The sequence below is a fragment of the Macaca mulatta genome, chromosome 3 (genome assembly GCF_049350105.2).
Source record: "Macaca mulatta isolate MMU2019108-1 chromosome 3, T2T-MMU8v2.0, whole genome shotgun sequence".
NCBI classification, from domain to species: domain Eukaryota; kingdom Metazoa; phylum Chordata; class Mammalia; order Primates; family Cercopithecidae; genus Macaca; species Macaca mulatta.
Window position 1 is genome coordinate 189,078,356 of NC_133408.1, and position 18,107 is coordinate 189,096,462.

At 47.1% G+C, this 18,107-nt stretch overlaps 1 protein-coding gene across 2 annotated transcripts in view; it reads left to right on the forward strand.

Moving 5' to 3' along the window:
• The first annotated feature begins 7,055 nt into the window (after positions 1–7,055).
• The window catches only part of ZNF783 (zinc finger protein 783), a 28,102-nt gene continuing 17,050 nt past the window's right edge, over positions 7,056–18,107 (forward strand). The window contains exons 1-4 of one of the 2 annotated variants that reach the window (XM_015135233.3): positions 7,056–7,211; positions 11,108–11,503; positions 11,596–11,722; positions 11,874–11,999. In XM_015135233.3, the coding sequence (XP_014990719.2) occupies positions 7,188–7,211; positions 11,108–11,503; positions 11,596–11,722; positions 11,874–11,999 (673 nt within the window). In that variant the 5' untranslated portion in view covers positions 7,056–7,187. Of the gene's footprint in view, positions 7,212–9,687; positions 9,881–11,107; positions 11,504–11,595; positions 11,723–11,873; positions 12,000–18,107 lie in introns of those variants that run through there. The other variant, XM_015135232.3, reaches the window with a different exon arrangement.

An 18,107-nucleotide genomic window follows, 5' to 3' on the forward strand; every position in this document is an offset into this window, starting at 1 on the left:
ACTGATGGCACAGCCTGACCTGCACTTTCACTTAAACCTAGGACAGAAAACAAGATATGGCATGGGTGAGAATATTCAGGGGACCTGGAGACAGTCTGGGTGATGGCTTTTGGGAGGTAGAAAGAGTAGGTGAAATGTGGGTACCCCAGGGAGTGGCAGGCAGCTGTTACGAGCATTGGCTTAGATATATGCCTAGCCATCTGGATCCATCTTAAACACAACGCTGAGGGGAAAAGATAAGAAATTGAGATCTACAGTATAACACCATTTATATAAATAAAAAATGCATGCACACAATACATTTTGTAAGAACACTTAGGACCAACGGAGACACGTTAAAGACATTACAGTTTTCCATGGGGAGAGTGAACAAATAGATAGAAGGAAACTTGGGTTACTATAAGGCAGAGGTCCCCAAACTTTTTGGCACCAGGACTGGTTTCATAGAAGACAGTTTTTCCACAGACAGTGGTGGGAGATGGGATGGTTCTGGAATGAAACCGTTCCACCTGAGATCATCAGGCATTAGATTCTCATAAGGAGCGCACAACCTAGATCCCTCTCATGCGCAGTTCACAATAGGGTTCATTCTAAGAATTTAATGCAGCCACTGATCTGACAGGAGGCAGAGCTCACTTGCTGTGTGGTCTGGTTCCTAACAGGCCATGGACCAGTATTGATCCACAACCCAGGGGTTGGGGCCCCCTGCTATAAGGTACAGGATTGTCTTACTACAGAAACTGAACATGGTGGGAGTCCTTGTAGGGCTGGCACCGTGCGAGGTGGGTAGTAGCTTCATCAGGAAAACCTTTGGAGTTTCTTTCCTAAGTTTCTTCTGCAGTCTTTTCTTACCCTCAAGCCTTTGCCTTATAGATACCCTCTCTGTCCTGTCCTTAGTTACTCTTACTTCCCAATTGTTGAGCATTCTAATGTGACCAGCCTTAGGCCTTGCATTGTGGGGAAAAGTGAAGCACAGAATATGGTCCTACTTCTCCAATAAAGTTAAGTTTTCCTTGAGGCTGGGAAATAATTGTATCAAGAAATTGGACTCCTGCTGACACTTGTCGAATACTTGTGTGCTAGGCACTATTTATTTCCATGAAAACAAGTCCTCATAGTTTTGGGTGGTGAGTATGATTTTACCTAATTTTCCATATGAGATGTGGGAGGAGGCCTGAGAAGTGAAGTAAGATGGCAGAGGTGATGGAAACCCAGACCATCTTGCTTCAGAGCTGCACACTTGGCTGTGGGGTGGTATTGCTTCTGTAGTTAAGAACTCAGTGTCAAAGCTGGATTCTATGTCCTGAAGTGTGGGCTCTCAGCTGGTGGCAGCAGCAGCAGTAGCATCCCCTAGGAGTGTGAAATGGTGCAGACTCAGGCTCCACCTAGGCCCCCGAATCAGAATCTGCATCTCAACAAGCTCTCCAGGTGGTTCTGTGCATGCAGAGGCACTGTCTTAGGGGATAGGAAGGACTCGCCTCTTCTTGCCTGCTTCTGCCATCCTTCATTGAAAGCCTGTTCTGCCAGGTGCTGAGGAGAAAACAGGAAATGGACTGTCAGAAGGACAGGGATGATGAAGTTAGATTGAAGTCAACAGGGAAGAATTAAATGCCAAATGTTAGTGACTCATCTCTCCTGCCTTTTCTACCCTTCTTGTTCCCAAAGTTAAGGTCCTAGTCATCATTCACCTGAGCTTTTCAGTAACCAGTAGGTCTTCTGCTCTTAGTCACATCCGTTTTGATTTCAGAGTTAATGTCCTTGCACACAACTGGATGTAGACTTTCCTCAAAACCTTGCAATGGCTTTCAGCAGCTACTGATAATGAGCAGTCTTTTTAGTATAGAACTCAAGACTCTGACAACCTGCATCACCCTGCATTTTTTTCTCTTTTCACTCTATGCTGCTGCCACATTGGGCTTCCTGTCATTCATTCATTCATTCATTCATTTATTTAAAAAAATTTTTTTTGAGACAGGGTCTCTGTTGCCCAGGCTGAGTGTGCCATCACAGCTCACTGCAGCCTTGACCTCTTGGGCTCAATGGATCCTTCCATCACAGCCTCCCGAGTAGTGGGGACTACAGGTGTGTACCAACCACACCCAGCTGATTTTTGTACCTTTTGTAGAGACAGGGTCCCACTATATTGCCCAGGCTGGTATCGAACTCCTAGGCTCAAGCGATCCTCCTGCCTCAGCCTTCCAAAGTGCTGGGATTACAGCTGTGAACCACCACGTCTGGCTTCCTGTCTTACTGAATAAGCCGTGCTCTTTCCCTCTCTGCAGTGTCGTCCTCTGAACCAAACACTATTTTTCACTGTTCTGGTTTATAAGCCCCTTCTGTGAAAGCTTCCCTCATCCATTTCTTTCATTGACCAAATACATATTGAGCCCCTGTTATCTAGGCACTGTTTTAAATACACATCAATGAACAAAATGAAGATCTTTGCCCTTACTGAGTTTATGTTCTTTCAAAATCAGTTTTCTTCCTTTACTGCGCCTTTGCCCAGCCCTTTCCCAGGTGAGGACAGTATTCTGTTCTGCCTTAGAGTTCTGCTCACCCACAAACGTCTGAGTATCCTCCCTGTGCAGAACTCTACAGAGGGGTACAAGGATAAATCTCGCTCTTGGACTTACAGGCTGCTAAGGGGATATAAGAGAATAGTAATGTCTTCAGATAAGTGAGGGTAAAAGGCTGTAAGCATTCAGAGAACAATCATTTTAGATATGAGACATTGGGTAGACTTTGCCATAGGTGGTATTTGAACTGGCCTTTTAAGGATGGCAGGAAGGACATTCTAAATGGAGGTGACATGACCAAGTGAGGAGACATTATGGGGCATGTACAGAAGAGGAGTTCATCCAATTTGGGGAGGGTGGAGTGTGAGAAGGAGAGTAGTGGGTGTTACAGTTGGGTCAGGCTTCAAGGAGTCTGGATTTTTATTCAGTTGGTAATGGGGAGCTGAAGCATTTTGAGCAAAAGAGTGACTCGATTCTAGCTGTGATTTGGGAATACTAGTAAGAATTAGCTGGGCGCGGTGGCTCACGCCTGTAATCCCAGCACTTTGGGAGGCCGAGACGGGTGGATCACAAGGTCAGGAGATCGAGACCACCCTGGCTAACACGGTGAAACCCCGTCTCTACTAAAAATACAAAAATTAGCCAGGCACGGTGGCGGGCGCCTGTAATCCCAGCTACATGGGAGGCTGAGGCAGGAGAATGACGTGAACCCGGGAGGTGGAGCTTGCAGTGAGTGGAGATCGCACAATTGCACTGCAGCCTGGGCGACAGAGCGAGACTCCGTCTCAAAAAAAAAAAAAAAAATTATACTGTGCTTTTTGGGGGTTGGGGTGGGGTGTGGGATATGCTAGGTTTCGAATGAGACCAAGGAAGAGTCAGTGAGGACTTACCTGATTGGGTGCAGCTGCAAGGGAAGGGAGCAATAGGTAAGACCAAGACACAGTCACAGGATGTGACGCTGTGGGGAAGAAGGGACCATGTCTTTTTTTTTTTTTTTTTTTTGAGACGGAGTCTTGCTCTGTCACCCAGGCTGGAGTGCAGTGGCCGGATCTCAGCTCACTGCAAGGTCCGCCTCCTGGGTTCAGGCCATTCTCCTGCCTCAGCCTCCCAAGTAGCAGTAGCTGGGACTACAGGCGCCTGCCACCACGCCCGGCTAATTTTTTGTATTTTTAGTAAAGATAGGGTTTCACCGCGTTAGCCAGGATGGTCTCCATCTCCTGACCTCATGATCCGCCCACCTCGGCCTCCCAAAGTGCTGGGATTACAGGCAGGCGTAAGCCACCTCGCCCAGCCCCAGGAGGGACCATGTCTTAATCCTGTCAGCCTCCACAGCTCTCAGCACAGGTGCTTGGCACATAGGTGCTCAGCAAATGTTTGCTGAATGAGAAAGTATAATGGATGTTCACAGAATAGGGAGCTTGGTGTTGTCTGAAATAGGAAAGGCTTCTATGGAAGAAGGGAGACTTGGTTGTACTTCTGGTCTCCCTCTACTAATGCTTCCGTTCCTAACATCTTTATAATTCTGTGTGGGTCCACCTCCTAATCTAAATTACATTCCTGGTTTGGACGATGAGGGAGCCACAGCAATTCTGTCTCTGACCTGCCCCTATCTCTTGGCTGAGGATGTTCTGGTGGGGACAGTGGCACTTGAGTGTGCTGACCTCTTGAGTGACCCTAGGTGCTACTTTGATGGCCCTCAAACTGTGACAACCCCACCTTCTGGAGGTGGAGTCACCCTTGTTACTCCACGGACTGGGCCTCCACTGGATGTTGTTAGTGCACCCAGAGATAATCAGGTCCTGGAAATCTGATCCCCAAAAAAGCAAACTCACAAGAGACAGATTAAAGATGAATGTAGGCTGAGCATGGTGGCTCATGCCTGTAATCTCAGCACTTTTGGAGGCCGAGGTGGGTGGATTGCCTGAGGTCAGGAGTTTGAGACCAGCCTGGCCAACAACATGGTGAAACCCCGTCTCTACTAAAAATACAAAAAATTAGCCTGGCATGGTGGCGGGCACCTGTAATTCCAGCTACTCGGGAGGCTGAGGTTGCAGTGAACCGAGATCGTGTCATTGCGCTCCAGCTTGGGCAACGAGCGAAACTCCATCTAAAACAAAAACAAAAACAAAAACAAAAAAAACCATGTAATTTTAATTTATATCAGAGCTGACTTGACACGCTGGCTGGTCTGCTCAGAAACCACATTATGGTGCAAAGTGTTCATTTATTAAATATATTTATAGAATCTGAGCATGGGAATGGGAGGTAGCTGTGGGACCCTGATAAACAGTGTCAAGGTTTTCAAACTGGTCACCAGGCCAATAGAACCAGCATTTCTTGGGAACTGGTTAGAATTGCAAATTTGCATCACTTTCATCCCCTCCTGCTTCAGACCTAGAAATGCTGAGGTTTGTGCCTAGCATTCTGTGTTTTTAACAAGCACCCCCAGTGAACATGATGCACGCTCAAGTTTGAGTACCACTGACTTAAACTTTTTTTCTAAAAAAACGAAGACTAGCTGTCAAACATTATAGCACTCTTTTCTCAACAGAGATTGAATTCTAGCGTTTTTGTCTCCAGCCCATTTTCCTGACCCTTTTTTTTTTTTTTTTTTTTTTTTTTTTTGAGAAGGAGTCTCGCTCTGTCGCCCAGGCTGGAGTGCAGTGGCGCGATCTCGGCTCACTGCAAGCTCTGCCTCCCGGGTTTACGCCATTCTCCTGCCTCAGCCTCCTAAGTAGCTGGGACTACAGGCGCCCGCCACCTCGCCCGGCTACTTTTTTTTTTGTATTTTTTAGTAGAGAGGGGGTTTCACCGTGTTAGCCAGGATGGTCTCGATCTCCTGACCTCGTGATCCACCCGTCTCGGCCTCCCAAAGTGCTGGGATTACAGGCTTGAGCCACCGCGCCCGGCCCTGACCCTTTTTTTTGATACGGGGTTTTGCTCTTGTTGCTCAGGCTGGAGTGCAATAGCGCGATCTCGACTCACTGCAACCTCTGCCTCCCCGGGTTCAAGCGATGATCCTGCCTCAGCTTCCAGAGTAGCTCACCACCACACCCAGTTAATTTTTTGTATTTTTAGTAGAGATGGGGTTTCATCATGTTGGCCAGGCTGGTCTCAAACTCCTGACCTCAGGTGATCCATCGCCTCAGCCTCCCAGACTGCTGGGATTACAGGCGTGAGCCACGGCTCCTGGCCCATTTTCCTGACCCTTTCTGTTTGCATTGGGCCTTAACTGTTACTCTATAACGTCACCACTTACTGGCATTTTATAATACTTAATAGATTGTACTGATCCCTGATAAGATCCTACGGATGCTCTTAATGTCTTCAGTGCCTATTTGCAGTTTGTGTCTTAGGTTGGGATAGTTCAACAAGCATTTCCAAAATGAATAATGCCAAATATTGATTTCACTTGTTACCTTAAAGTAACACGTCCTAACCTTTCCGCAAACTCTAGGGGTGCACCTTACTTAGGGTCTCAGATTGTGTTTTTTTCTGATAGTTGACCACGCTTTTGCTTGGCTCAAATATTGGTGAAAATAATTTCTCACCCCCACAAAAAAAGAAAAAACAAACCAAAACCAAAACCAAAAAAAAAAAACCCCAAACAAAACCAAACACAGAAAGAAACAAAACTGCAGATTTCTAGCGGGAAGAGTTTGCCAGCTTGTTGGACAAATACTGTGAGATGAATGGGAAATACGGAAAAGACAGAAAACAAAGCTTCAACTGCATACAGCACATTTAGTTCAATGTGCCTCAGCACAGGCTGAGGAAAATGGGTCCTGCGGTTTATTCAAGATACCTCAGGGCCTAAATGAGGGATGGACTGATTCACACTTGCTGTGATCCGCAGCCTGGACCAAAGCTACAGAAGGGTCCTAGTGGGTGGCTGAGGACTTTCCCTGGGTGGGCCCTGGGAGGAGGAAGGGACCCCAGCGTCCCCAGGAGGGGAGGGCAGGCTTAGGAGGAAAAAAAAATCCTACAATCTTCACCTTTGTTCTGTAAAACATAAAAGAGTTTAAAAACGTTCATCTAAGTTTCCTTGGCTTCTCCCTGGGTACACACGTATCCTTTTTACTTTCCCCAACTCAGTTCTGTGGTGCGTGGGAGGCGCTGCAACAGAGTCTCGGTCCGGACTGGAGCCCGGCGAGGGACGCCCCGGTTCCCCACGTAGCTTTCCCTCGCGAGGTTTCGCACTTTCCAGCGCGGCTCCTTCCCCCAGCCCTCCCGGCTCCCGCGTGGGACGCAGAGAGGGGTTGGGTGCCGCGCTGGCCCGGGAGTGGCTTATGCCTGACGGAGCCCGGATGGAGACCGTGGGACGCCCGCCCCGGCGTTGACTCCCGCGCCCCGGGTGAGGGTGGGCGGCCGCGCCTGGGTCCCGGACGCCGCGGGCGCTGAAGGCCTCGGGTGGGCGCGGCGCGGTGGCCGCGGGCGTGCGGTCCTACGGGCTGCAGGGGGCGCTGTGCGCGCCTTCAGGCTCGGCCGCCGAGCGCAGCTCTTTTTAAAAGGGACAGCGGGGCACGTGGCTCGGGACGCAGTTCGCGGCCCCCCGGCAGTAGCTCCCAGGCTAGGCGGGTCCCGCTCCGCCTCCGGTGTCGCCGCCGCGCCGCCCCGGGGCCCTACAGGCCGGGTCCCGGGACTGCAACCCAGCGAGGGACGCGGGTAGCCATGGCCGAAGCAGCGCCTGCCCGGGTAAGCGCCCTGGGCCCCGCGGACGCCGGGAAGGCCCAGGCCGCCGCTGCGTGAGCCCGCGCGAGGGACTCTGGCCGCGCGGGGCCGCCCGGCGAGAGGGCCCTGCGCGCAGCCTCCGCGCTCGCCGCCCCCGGCCCATCGCCCGGCCCGCGTCGAAGGCATTGACCGGGCGGCCCAAACTCCAGGCCCGGCGGGCGGGGCCCCGACGTCAGCGACGGACGATCCGGCCCTTCTGCGGCCTCTGCCAGCCCGGGCCTCAGAGTCATGCTCAGCGACTAGGAGGCCGCGCCTTGGAAGCATTGTTCCATTTGAGGCCCCGCGGCGCCCCCATAGCAGGCTGGGCGGGCAGGGGCAGCAGGCCCCACGGGACAGTCGCGGAGGCTGAGATGGGAAGGGACTGGCCCAGGGTCACGCATCTGTTAGAGGCGGGAGCCTCACGCCGGGGCAGGGACTTTGGAATTAGACACTTTAAAACGCCTCATAGTCTACTTTTGCCAAAGAGAAAGATTTAAGTGTCGTTTACAAGAGAGATTGTAGATTTAAAAAAAAAATAAGTGTAGCAGATTTTATTTAAATTTTTTTTTTTAGAGGGAGTCTCGCTCTGTTGTGCATGCTGGAGTGCAGTGGCACGATCTCGGCTCACTGCAAGCTCCGCCTCCCAGGTTCAAGGGATTCTCCTTGAACTGGGACTCTCCGTGTAGCTGGGACTACAGGCGCCTGCTACCACGCCTGGCTAATTTTTCTATTTTTGATACAGACGGAGTTTCACTATGTCGGCCAGGCTGGTCTTGAACCCTAGACCTCGTGATCTGCCCGCCCCGGCCTCCCAAAGTGCTGGGATTACAGATGCGAGCCACTGCACCCGGCCGTTTAAAATTTTTTTAATTAAAAAATGATATAAAATATATATATATATATTTTTAGACAGGGTCTCTCAGCCAAGCTGGAGTGCAGTGGTGGGATCTCATCTCACCACAACCTCTGCCTCTGCCTCCCGGGTTCAAGCGATTCTCCTACCTCAGCCTCCCAATCCCAAGTAGCTGGGATTACAGGCACAGGTGCCTGTCTCGTTTATATCTATCTATCTGTCTGTCTATCTATCTAGATATATATCTATATGAATAAGTTTGTTCATAAGAATAAACTATAAGTATTCCTATACAGAATTTTTCTCCTGGAGAAGGAAGAATCACATCAGTTTTTTTCTGCATCTTCATCTGTATAAACTAGGCCAGTTTAACAGATTTTAGAATATTGGTTTGATATTGTGCAGTTTGTCCAATTGGGAGATTATAATCCTTTGGCCATTTTTGACATACTAGAAAACGCTTGTAAAGAGCTCAGTAGATGATACCTACTGTTATTAAGACACCTCAGTGAAGGTTTTGAAACCTTGATTTTTCTGGATACTTTTATTAAAGTAGAACTTCCTCTCCCTCCTCTTTACTTAGTGAGTGTGGTGAGCTTCTTTTTGGGTTCCCTGAGTGCAAGGGAGAGAAAAAACATTGGGGATTCTGCAGGTTTATAGTCCTGTTGCCTGGGAAGAGGGGGCCCTAGGAGGTGACGTCATCCACTCCCCCTAGCCTGGAGCTCACAGCTTTACTACCTTTCAGCTCACTCCTGTCCACCTGCTCCTTTCCCAATGCCTTCTTGCAGCACTTGAGATCCCAAGAAACTTCCCAAAAGGGACAGATTTGCCCTGGTCTCTTGTTAGCCCATCCTATCACACTGTTGTTATTTATAAGTATTCCTATACAGAATTTTTCTCCTGGAGAAGGAAGAACCCCATTAGTTTTTTTTTCATCTTCATCGTACGTTTACTATGATAGGTGTTCAGTAATTGTCGTTGAACGAATGAAGCAATTATAGATGATTAGTGCTAGGAAGGAGGGAACAGTGAAAGTCTCTAGGATGCGTAGTCTAAGCAAGACTCTTAAAGACCAGAGGGACTCAGGCATACAGAGGATGCATATTGAGAGCTGACACGAAGGTGGAGGAGGGCCGGGTGGGTCCTCGGAATCCACAGGAGGCCGGCATGGCTGGAGCGCGGCAGGAACTGGATGGCTCAAGGTCAAGAGAGGTGGGCTGGGCCATGAAGAAGTCTAGATCTTATGCCAGGTGCACTGGGAAACTACTGAAGAGTTTTAAGCAGGGGACTGCAATGATCTATTTGTGTTTTTAAAAGATTACCAGGCCGGGAGTGGTGGCTCATGCCTGTAATCCCAGCCCTTTGGGAGGCTGAGAAAGGCGGATCACAAGGTCAGGAGTTTGAGACCAGCCTGGCCAATATGGTGAAAGCCCGTCTCTACTGAAAATATAAAAACCAGCTGGGTGTGGTGGCGGGTGTCTGTAGTCCCAGCTACTCGGGAGGCTGAGGCAGGAGAATCGCTTGAACTCGGGAGGTGGAGGTTGCAGTGAGCTGAGATTGCGCCACTGTACCCCAGCCTGGGCGACAGAGCAAGACTCTGTCTCAAAAAAAAAAAAAAAAAAAAAAGATTACCGGTTACTCTGTGGAAAGTGTATTGTCGTGGAGAAGGCTGGAAGTGGGGGAGAAGGCTGGAAGTGGGGAAATCAGGTAGGCAGGACCGCAGTGGCCGAGGCCAAGCAAGGTGATGGGGACTTGGACTAGACACTGGCAGTGGAGAAGGAGAAACATCGATGGATTTGAGGTAATTTTGGAAGTTAGTACCCTGTGGTGATTTAACCATGAAGCATGAATGAAATTGAGGGGTGAGATGTCGATTTGTCTCTCCAACGAGGCTTTTAGCAGCACCAACCAGGACTGTGCCCATTGCACATGCACGATGATGGCTTGTGAATCAGGTATCAGGGTAAGTTGAGGCACTTGAGAAGCTTTTTCCAAGGCACTGAAGGACAACGGAATGAAAGAGGTAGAGGTAAAAAAAGGCCATATGAACTATTTGTACCATATCCCTGAGCCAGAATCATCACCATAATCACCGTCATTGTCTCAGTCTGCTCAGGCTGCCTTACTTGGTTCCCGGCAGGTCTCTTTTCCTGGTTTGCAGACGGCTGCCTTCTCATTGTATCCTCACATGGCATACAGCAAGATCGTGTCCCTTGTGTTTCTTCTTACAAGGGCACGAATCCTACATATGAGGGCTCTGCCTTCATGGCCTAATTGCCTCCCAGAGGCTCCACCTCCAAATACCAGCATATTGGGGATTACTGCTTCAGCAAATGGATTTTGAGGGAGACACAAACATTCGTTCCATAGCAATCATCATCTTCTTAGCCCTGCGACGTGGGGCTCATGTTTATTATTTGTGCTGTGCTACACATTGTACTAAGTACTTTGTACACAGATTTTTCTTAATTCTCTCAGTCTTATTGTATAGGTACTATTATTATCTCCATTTTCTAGATGGGGAAGGGAAGTTGGAAGCTGTTGGAAACACCTTGCCCACAGTTGGCCAGCTTGTGAGTGGCAGAGCTGAGTTGCACGTGGGCTGTCCACTGGAGAGTCATGTCTCTGTGTCACAAAGCCTTGTCCCTTCATTTTTAGAGGAGGAAACAGACCCAAGAAGGGGAGTCACTGGTTTGAGGAAGGGGAGTCACTGGTTTGAGACTGCATGGTTTGCTCAAGCTTATGGGGCATGCCCTGTCCCCATAGTTAGTGTATAGGATGGGCAGGGGCTGTTTTTCTTCCACTTTCCCAGTTGCTGACACGTTGGTCCAGCCACTGTCTCTTGTATCAGTTAGGCTGGATTCCTAACTGACACCCTAGCTTCTCCATCTCCCCCCAGGCTGCTGCTAACTCAGGATCCCAGATGGGGCTTTACCATTGCAGGTGTCATTTCTGAGGTGTGTTTTTGAGATGGAAGGTTTGATTGTATAATTCTCATAATACCTCTCTTTTCTCTTCTTGTGAGCAGGCCCCCAAGACAGACAAGCACACAGAGGACCAGAGTCCTTCCACACCCTTGCCCCAGCCAGCTGCTGAGAAGAACTCGTACCTCTACTCCACGGAAATCACACTGTGGACGGTGGTGGCTGCCATTCAGGCCTTGGAGAAGAAGGTGGATTCCTGCCTGACCCGCTTGCTGACTCTGGAGGGGCGCACGGGGACAGCCGAGAAGAAGCTGGCCGATTGTGAGAAGACAGCTGTGGAGTTCGGGAACCAGCTGGAGGGCAAGTGGGCCGTGCTGGGGACCCTGCTGCAGGAGTACGGGCTGCTGCAGAGGCGGCTGGAGAATGTGGAGAACCTGCTGCGCAACAGGAACTTCTGGATCTTGCGGCTGCCCCCAGGCAGCAAGGGGGAGTCCCCCAAGGTAGCGGCGGCGGGACACCCTGCGGCGGGGAGAGCTTGAGGGGCCGAGCCTGTGAGCGTGTGGGTGAGTGAGTGCAACACTTGTGGTTCCAGGTGCCTGTGACCTTCGATGATGTGGCCGTGTATTTCTCTGAGCTGGAGTGGGGCAAGCTGGAGGACTGGCAGAAGGAGCTCTACAAGCACGTGATGAGGGGCAACTACGAGACCCTGGTCTCCCTGGGTAAGGCCACGGAGGGAGGATCTGGGCCTCTGTCCACAGGTTGTCTGTGAACAGTCTGTTTCTTTGCTTTGGCTTTTGGTACTTTGGGCACCTCTGCATCTTTGTGGGCATCTCGGGTCCAGCTCTTCCCCATTTCTTGTTCTGTGCACAGATTATGCCATCTCCAAACCGGACATCCTCACCCGGATAGAGAGGGGAGAGGAACCTTGTCTTGACGGGTGGGGCCAGGAGAAGCAGAATGAAGTAGAGGTGGGGCATCCAAGGATGTTGGGCACTGGTAAGTAAAAGAGCAAGATGTGGTGGCGTGGGGGGAGTGCCAGGGGCTAGCTGCACCATCACCCACCCTCTTGGGCTTCCCAGACAATCAGGGAGGCCAGAAAGGGAGCATAGGCCATTAACCCAAAGTGGGACCACTCGGTACAAGGCCACCCTGGACAGGAGTGGGTGGCAGACTTAGAGCCATAGGGTTTCTGTATCTGTCCAATGTGGGCCATCATACTCACCTTACGTGGCTGTGATGACCGAGTGACAAATATTAAGCATGTACATGCTGATCACTTTGTAATAGTGGGGACTGGCCGGGCACGGTGGCTCACGCCTGTAATCCCAGCACTTTGGGAGGCTGAGGCGGGTGGATCATGAGGTCAGGAGATTGAGACCATCCTGGTTAACATGGTGAAACCCTGTCTCTACTAAAAATACAAAAAATTAGCCGGGCGTGGTGGCGGGCGCCTGTAGTCCCAGCTACTCGGGAGGCTGAGGCAGGAGAATGGCGTAAACCCAGGAGGCGGAGCTTGCAGTGAGCCGAGATTGCGCCACTGTACTCCAGCCTGGGCGACAGAGCGAGATTTTGTCTCAAAATATATGTGTGTGTGTATGTGTATGTGTGTGTATATATATATATAGTGGGGACTTAGTAATACCTCCACCAGCAGCACTGCTGCCTCCTGGCGTCTTCAGGCGTGTCCATGTCCCTGCTATTGCTTGTGCCCCTGTCGCAGTCCCACAGCCCCAGCCTGTGGCAGGAAGGCCTGTCATGTGCTAGCTTCCATTTGTGTACATGGCCCTCGGTAGGAGGGCCAGGCATGCCCTGTCCTTGTAGCTGGTATATAGGACAGTGGTTCCAAAGGGGACTGCACATCACAGTCCTCTGGGGGGCTTTTTTTAAAATTAAATTTTAATAAAGTAGAATAGCACAGTGAATCTCCAAATGATCGTCACCCAGGCTCAACCCTCCGCTGGGTTTGCCACACTCGCTTCATCTGTTTTTTCCCTTTTCCTGAACGTAACCACAATACCATGGTCACACCCACAGAATATCAGAATATCATCTAATACCATCTAATACCTAGCCTTTGTTTTGTTTTCCCCAGTTGTCTCAAAAATGTTTTCTATACGTCTTAGGATCCTAATTGTAATACACCCAAGTCCACATTTTACATTTGGTTTGTGTCTCTGAAGTCTATAAAAACAAACTTATGAAACCCCCCCAGTCTTTTTCAACAGCTTTATTGAGATATAATTCATATACAATATAATTTACCTATTAAAGTGTGCAACTGAGTACTTCTTAAAACAATTTCAACTTTTACTTTGGATATAGGTGTACATGTGCGGGTTTGTTACATGGGTATATTGTGCCCAGGTAGTGAGCATAGTACCCAAGTTTTTCAATCCATGCTCCCCTCTTTCCCTTCCCCCTCTAGTAGTCCACAGTGTGTGTTTTTCCCAGGTTTATGTCAATGTATGCTCATTGTTTAGGTCCCAGTTATAAGTGAGAACATGCAATATTTGGTTTTCTGTTCTTCCATTAGTTCACTTAGGATTATGGCCTTCAGCTTCATGTTGCTGCGAAGCACATGATTTCATTCTTTTTTATGGCTATGTGGTATTCCATGGTGTATATATACCACATTTTCTTTATTCAACCCACCACTGATGGACACCCAGGTTGATTCCATGTCTTTGCTACTGTGAATAACGTTGTGATGAACATATGTGTGCATGTATATTTTTGGTATAATGATCTATTTTCCTTTGGGTATATACCCAGTAACAGGATTGCTGGGTCAGATGGTTGCTCTGTTTTAAGTCCCTTGAGAAATCTTCAAACTGCTTTCCACAGTGGCTGGACTAACTTACATTCCCATCAACCGTGTATAGGCATTCCCTTTTCTCTGCAGCCTCGCCAGCATCTGATGGGTTTTGAGTTTTTAATAATGGTCATTTTGACTGGTGTGAGATGGTACTCATTATGGTTTTGATTTGCATTTCTCTGATGATTAGTGATGGTAAGCATTTTTTCATATTTGTTGGCCGCTTGCATGTCTTTTTTTAAGAAATGTCTGGGCCGGGCGCGGTGGCTCAAGCCTGTAATCCCAGCACTTTGGGAGGCCAAGGCGGGCGGATCACAAGGTCAGGAGATCGAGACCACAGTGAAACCCCGTCTCTACTAAAAAGTACAAAAAATTAGCCGGGCGCGGTGGCGGGCGCCTGTAGTGCTAGCTACTCGGGAGGCTGAGGCAGGAGAATGGCGTGAACCCAGGAGGCGGAGCTTGCAGTGAGCCGAGATCGCGCCACTGCACTCCAGCCTGGGCAACAGCGTGAGACTCCGTCTCAAAAAAAAAAAAAAAAAAAAAAAAAGAAATGTCTGTTCATGTCCTTTGCTTATTTTTTGCTTGTTGGTTTAAGTTCCTTATAGATGCTGGATGTTAGACCTTTGTCAGACGCATAGTTTGCAGATATTTTTCTCCCATTCTGTAGGTTTCAGTTTACTCTGTTGGTAATTTCTTTTGCTATGTAGAAGCTCTTTAGTTTAATTAGGTCCCACTTGTCAATTTTTGTTTTTGTCGCAGTTGCTTTTGAGGACTTAGCCAAAAATTCTTTGCCAAGGGCAATATCGAGGAGGGTATTTCCTAGGTTTTATTCTAGAATTTTTATAATTTGAGGTCTTACATTTAAATCTTTAATCGATCTTGAGTTACTTTTTGTATATGGTGAAAGGTAGGGGTCTAGCTTCATTCTTCTGCACATGTCTAGCTAGTTACTACCCCAGCAACATTTATTGAATAGGGAGTCTTTTCACCATTGCTTTTTTTTTTTTGGTCAGCCTTGTCCAAGATCAGATTATTGTAAGTGTGTGACTTTATTTCTGAGTTTCCTATTCTGTTCCATTGGTCTACGTGTCTGTTTTTGTACCAGTACCATGCTGTTTTGGTTACTACAGCCTTCTAGTATAGTTTGAAGTTGGGTAGTGTGACACCTTTGACTTTGTTCTTTTTGTTTAGGATTGCTTTGGCTATTCTGGCTCTTTTTTGGTTTCATATGAATTTTAGAATTGTTTTTTCTTATTCTGTAAAGAATGATAGGAGTAGTTTGAAAAGAATAGCATTGAGTCTGTAAATTGCTTTGGGCAGTATGGCCATTTTAACAATATTGATTCTTTCCATCCATGAGCATGGGATGTTTTTAAATGTATCTGTGTCATCTCTGATTTCTTTCAACAGTATTTCATAGTTCTCCTTGTGGAGTCTTTCACCTCTGTGGTTAGCTGTATTCCTGGGTATTTCTTTCCTTTTTTTGGTAGCTATTGTAAATGGAACTGTATTCTTGATTATACACTTTCAGGCTGATGTTATTCTTGTGTAGGAATGCTACTGATTTTTGCACACTAATTTTGTATCCTGAAACCTTACTAAAATTGTTGATCAGTTCCAGTAGCCTTTTGGCAGAGTTTTTAAGGTTTTCTAGGTACAGAATCATTGTCAGCAAAGAGAGATAGTTTAACTTCTTTTCCTATTTGGATGCCGTTTGTTTCTCTTGCCTTATTGCTCTGGCTAGGACGTCCTATAGTTGAGTGTTTTTTAGTATATTCACAAAGTTGTGCAGCCATCACCACAATCCAATTTTAGACCTTTCTTGTTCCATCAAAAAGAAACCCCATACCCATTAGTAGTCACTGCCTGTTCCTCTGCCCACCTGTTCCCCTGCCCCAGGCAGCCTCTGATCTGCTTTCTGTGTCTATGCATTTATCCATCTGGAAACTCCATATAATGGAATCATACGGCCGGGTGCAGTGGCGCACGCCTGTAATCCCAGCACTTTGGGAGCCTGAGGTGGGCGGATCATGAGGTCAGAAAATCAAGACCATTCTGGTCAACATGGTGAAACCCCGTTTCTACTAAAAATACAAAAAATTAGCTGGGTGTGGTGGTGTGCAACTGTAATCCTAGCTACTCAGGAGGCTGAGGCAGGAGAATTGCTTGAACCTGGGAGGCGGAGGTTGCAGTGAGCCAAGATTGCACCACTGCACTCCAGCCTGGGCAACAGAGCGAGACTCTGTCTCAAAAAAAAAAAAAAAAAAAATGGAATCATATATTATGTGGCATTTGTGCCTGCCTTCTTTCATTGAGCATAATGTTTTGAAGGTTCATCCACATTGATTGTAGTATGTATGAGTACTTCATTCCTTTTTGTGGCTGAGTGACACTCCATTGTAAAGATATGCCACATATTGTTTATTCCTTTATCAGTTGATAAATTCCCCCCGTGCCTCCCCATTTATTTATTTATTTATTTATTTATTTATTTATTTATTTATTTTGAGACAGGATCTCACTCTGTTGCCGAGGCTGGAGTACAGTGTCATAATCTCAGCTCACTGCAGCTTTGACCTCCTGGGCTCAAGTGATTCTCCCATCTCAGCTTCCCGAGTAGCTGGGACTACAGGCACATGCCACCATGCCTCGGCCTTTCAAAGTGCTGGGATTATAGGCGTGAGCCATGGCGCCTGGCCTGGTTCTTTGATTTTATGTTGTTTATCACTTTCCTTTTACGTGGAAATCTTAAATTCTCAACTAAATTTGCGTAATTTCTTCAGTGATCTTATATCCAATCCTAGCACTTCGTTATCCTATAATGTATCTTACAATTTCAAAACAGTGAAGCAATAATACTACTAACAGTTAGACTTCCATTGAAATACAAGATTTTTTTTGCAGCTCTTTTTGTCCTCTGTATACATTCTGTGCAGGACTTATGGGCAAAATAATGCCTTTAAAGTCACTTGAAATGTTTTCTGTATGTACTTATGCCACCAACTTAGTATACAGTTGCATTCATTTGTTTTAGATTTTTTTATAGATTATTCTTTTTGGTTTTTGATGTAACTTAATTTTTTGAATATGTAAGATATTTTATGTTTGCAAAGTCAAAATGATTTAACATGGTACATTCGAGGAAATCTCGTTTCCCTCCTTGTGCCCTCTCCCTATAGATAATCATTTTTATTCATTTCTTATTTATACTACCATGTTTCTCTTGGAAATATCAGTAACACGGATATATTTGTATTCCCACCCCTGTCTTACGCAGTGGGTTGTGGAGACCACCTCATACAATGATGTACAGGTCTTCCTCAGTTCTGTGGATTCGGAATGTTCTGTGGTGTGATAGTTTATTTAACAGTCTATACCTTGGACATTTAGAGTATTTCCAGCATTTTGCTGATATAAATAATGCTGTAGGGAGTACTTTGTGCATAAATCAGTTCATGTTTTTGCCAAGGTATCTTTTTTTAAAATTTATTTTTTGTGAGAAGGAGTCTCACTCACTGTGTTGCCCAGGCTGGAGTGCAGTGGCACGATCTCGTCTCACTGTAATCCCTGACTCCTGTGTTCAAATGATTCTCGAGCCTCAGCCTCTGGACTGACTGGGACCACAGGTGTGCGCCACCACACCTGGCTAATTTTTGTATTAGCAGAGACTGGGTTTCATCATGTTGGCCAGGCTGGTCTCTTAACTCCTGACCTCAAGTGATCCACCTTCCTCAGCCTCCCAAAGTGTTGAGATTACATATGAGCCGCTGTGCCTGGCCCCAATGTATCTTTGAGATGTAATCCTGGAGGTTGGATTGCTGGGTCAAAAGGTAAATAAATATGTTATTTGGGGAGAATTTATCTCCAAATTCCCCTGGACAGAGGAATCATTTGCATTCCCATCTGTGTTGTGAAAAAGGTTCTCTTGCCAACAGAGGATGTGGACAAACTTGTAGGATTCTTTTCAGTGTAATGGTAAGAAGTATGTCAGTGTAGTTTTAATGGCGCCTCTCTTACTGAGTGTTGATGAGTTTTTTTTTTTTTCCTTTAGAATTCTTTCTATTTTAATTTCTAATTTTTATGGTACATAGTAGGTGTGCATATTTATGGGGTACATGAGATATTTTGATGCAGGCATACAATGTGTAATAATGACATCAGGGTAAATGGGATATTCATTACCTCAAGCATTTCTTATTTCTTTATGTTATAAACATTCCAATTATACTCTTTTAGTTATTATAAAATGTACAATTAAATTATTGTTGACTATAGTCACCCTGTTATGC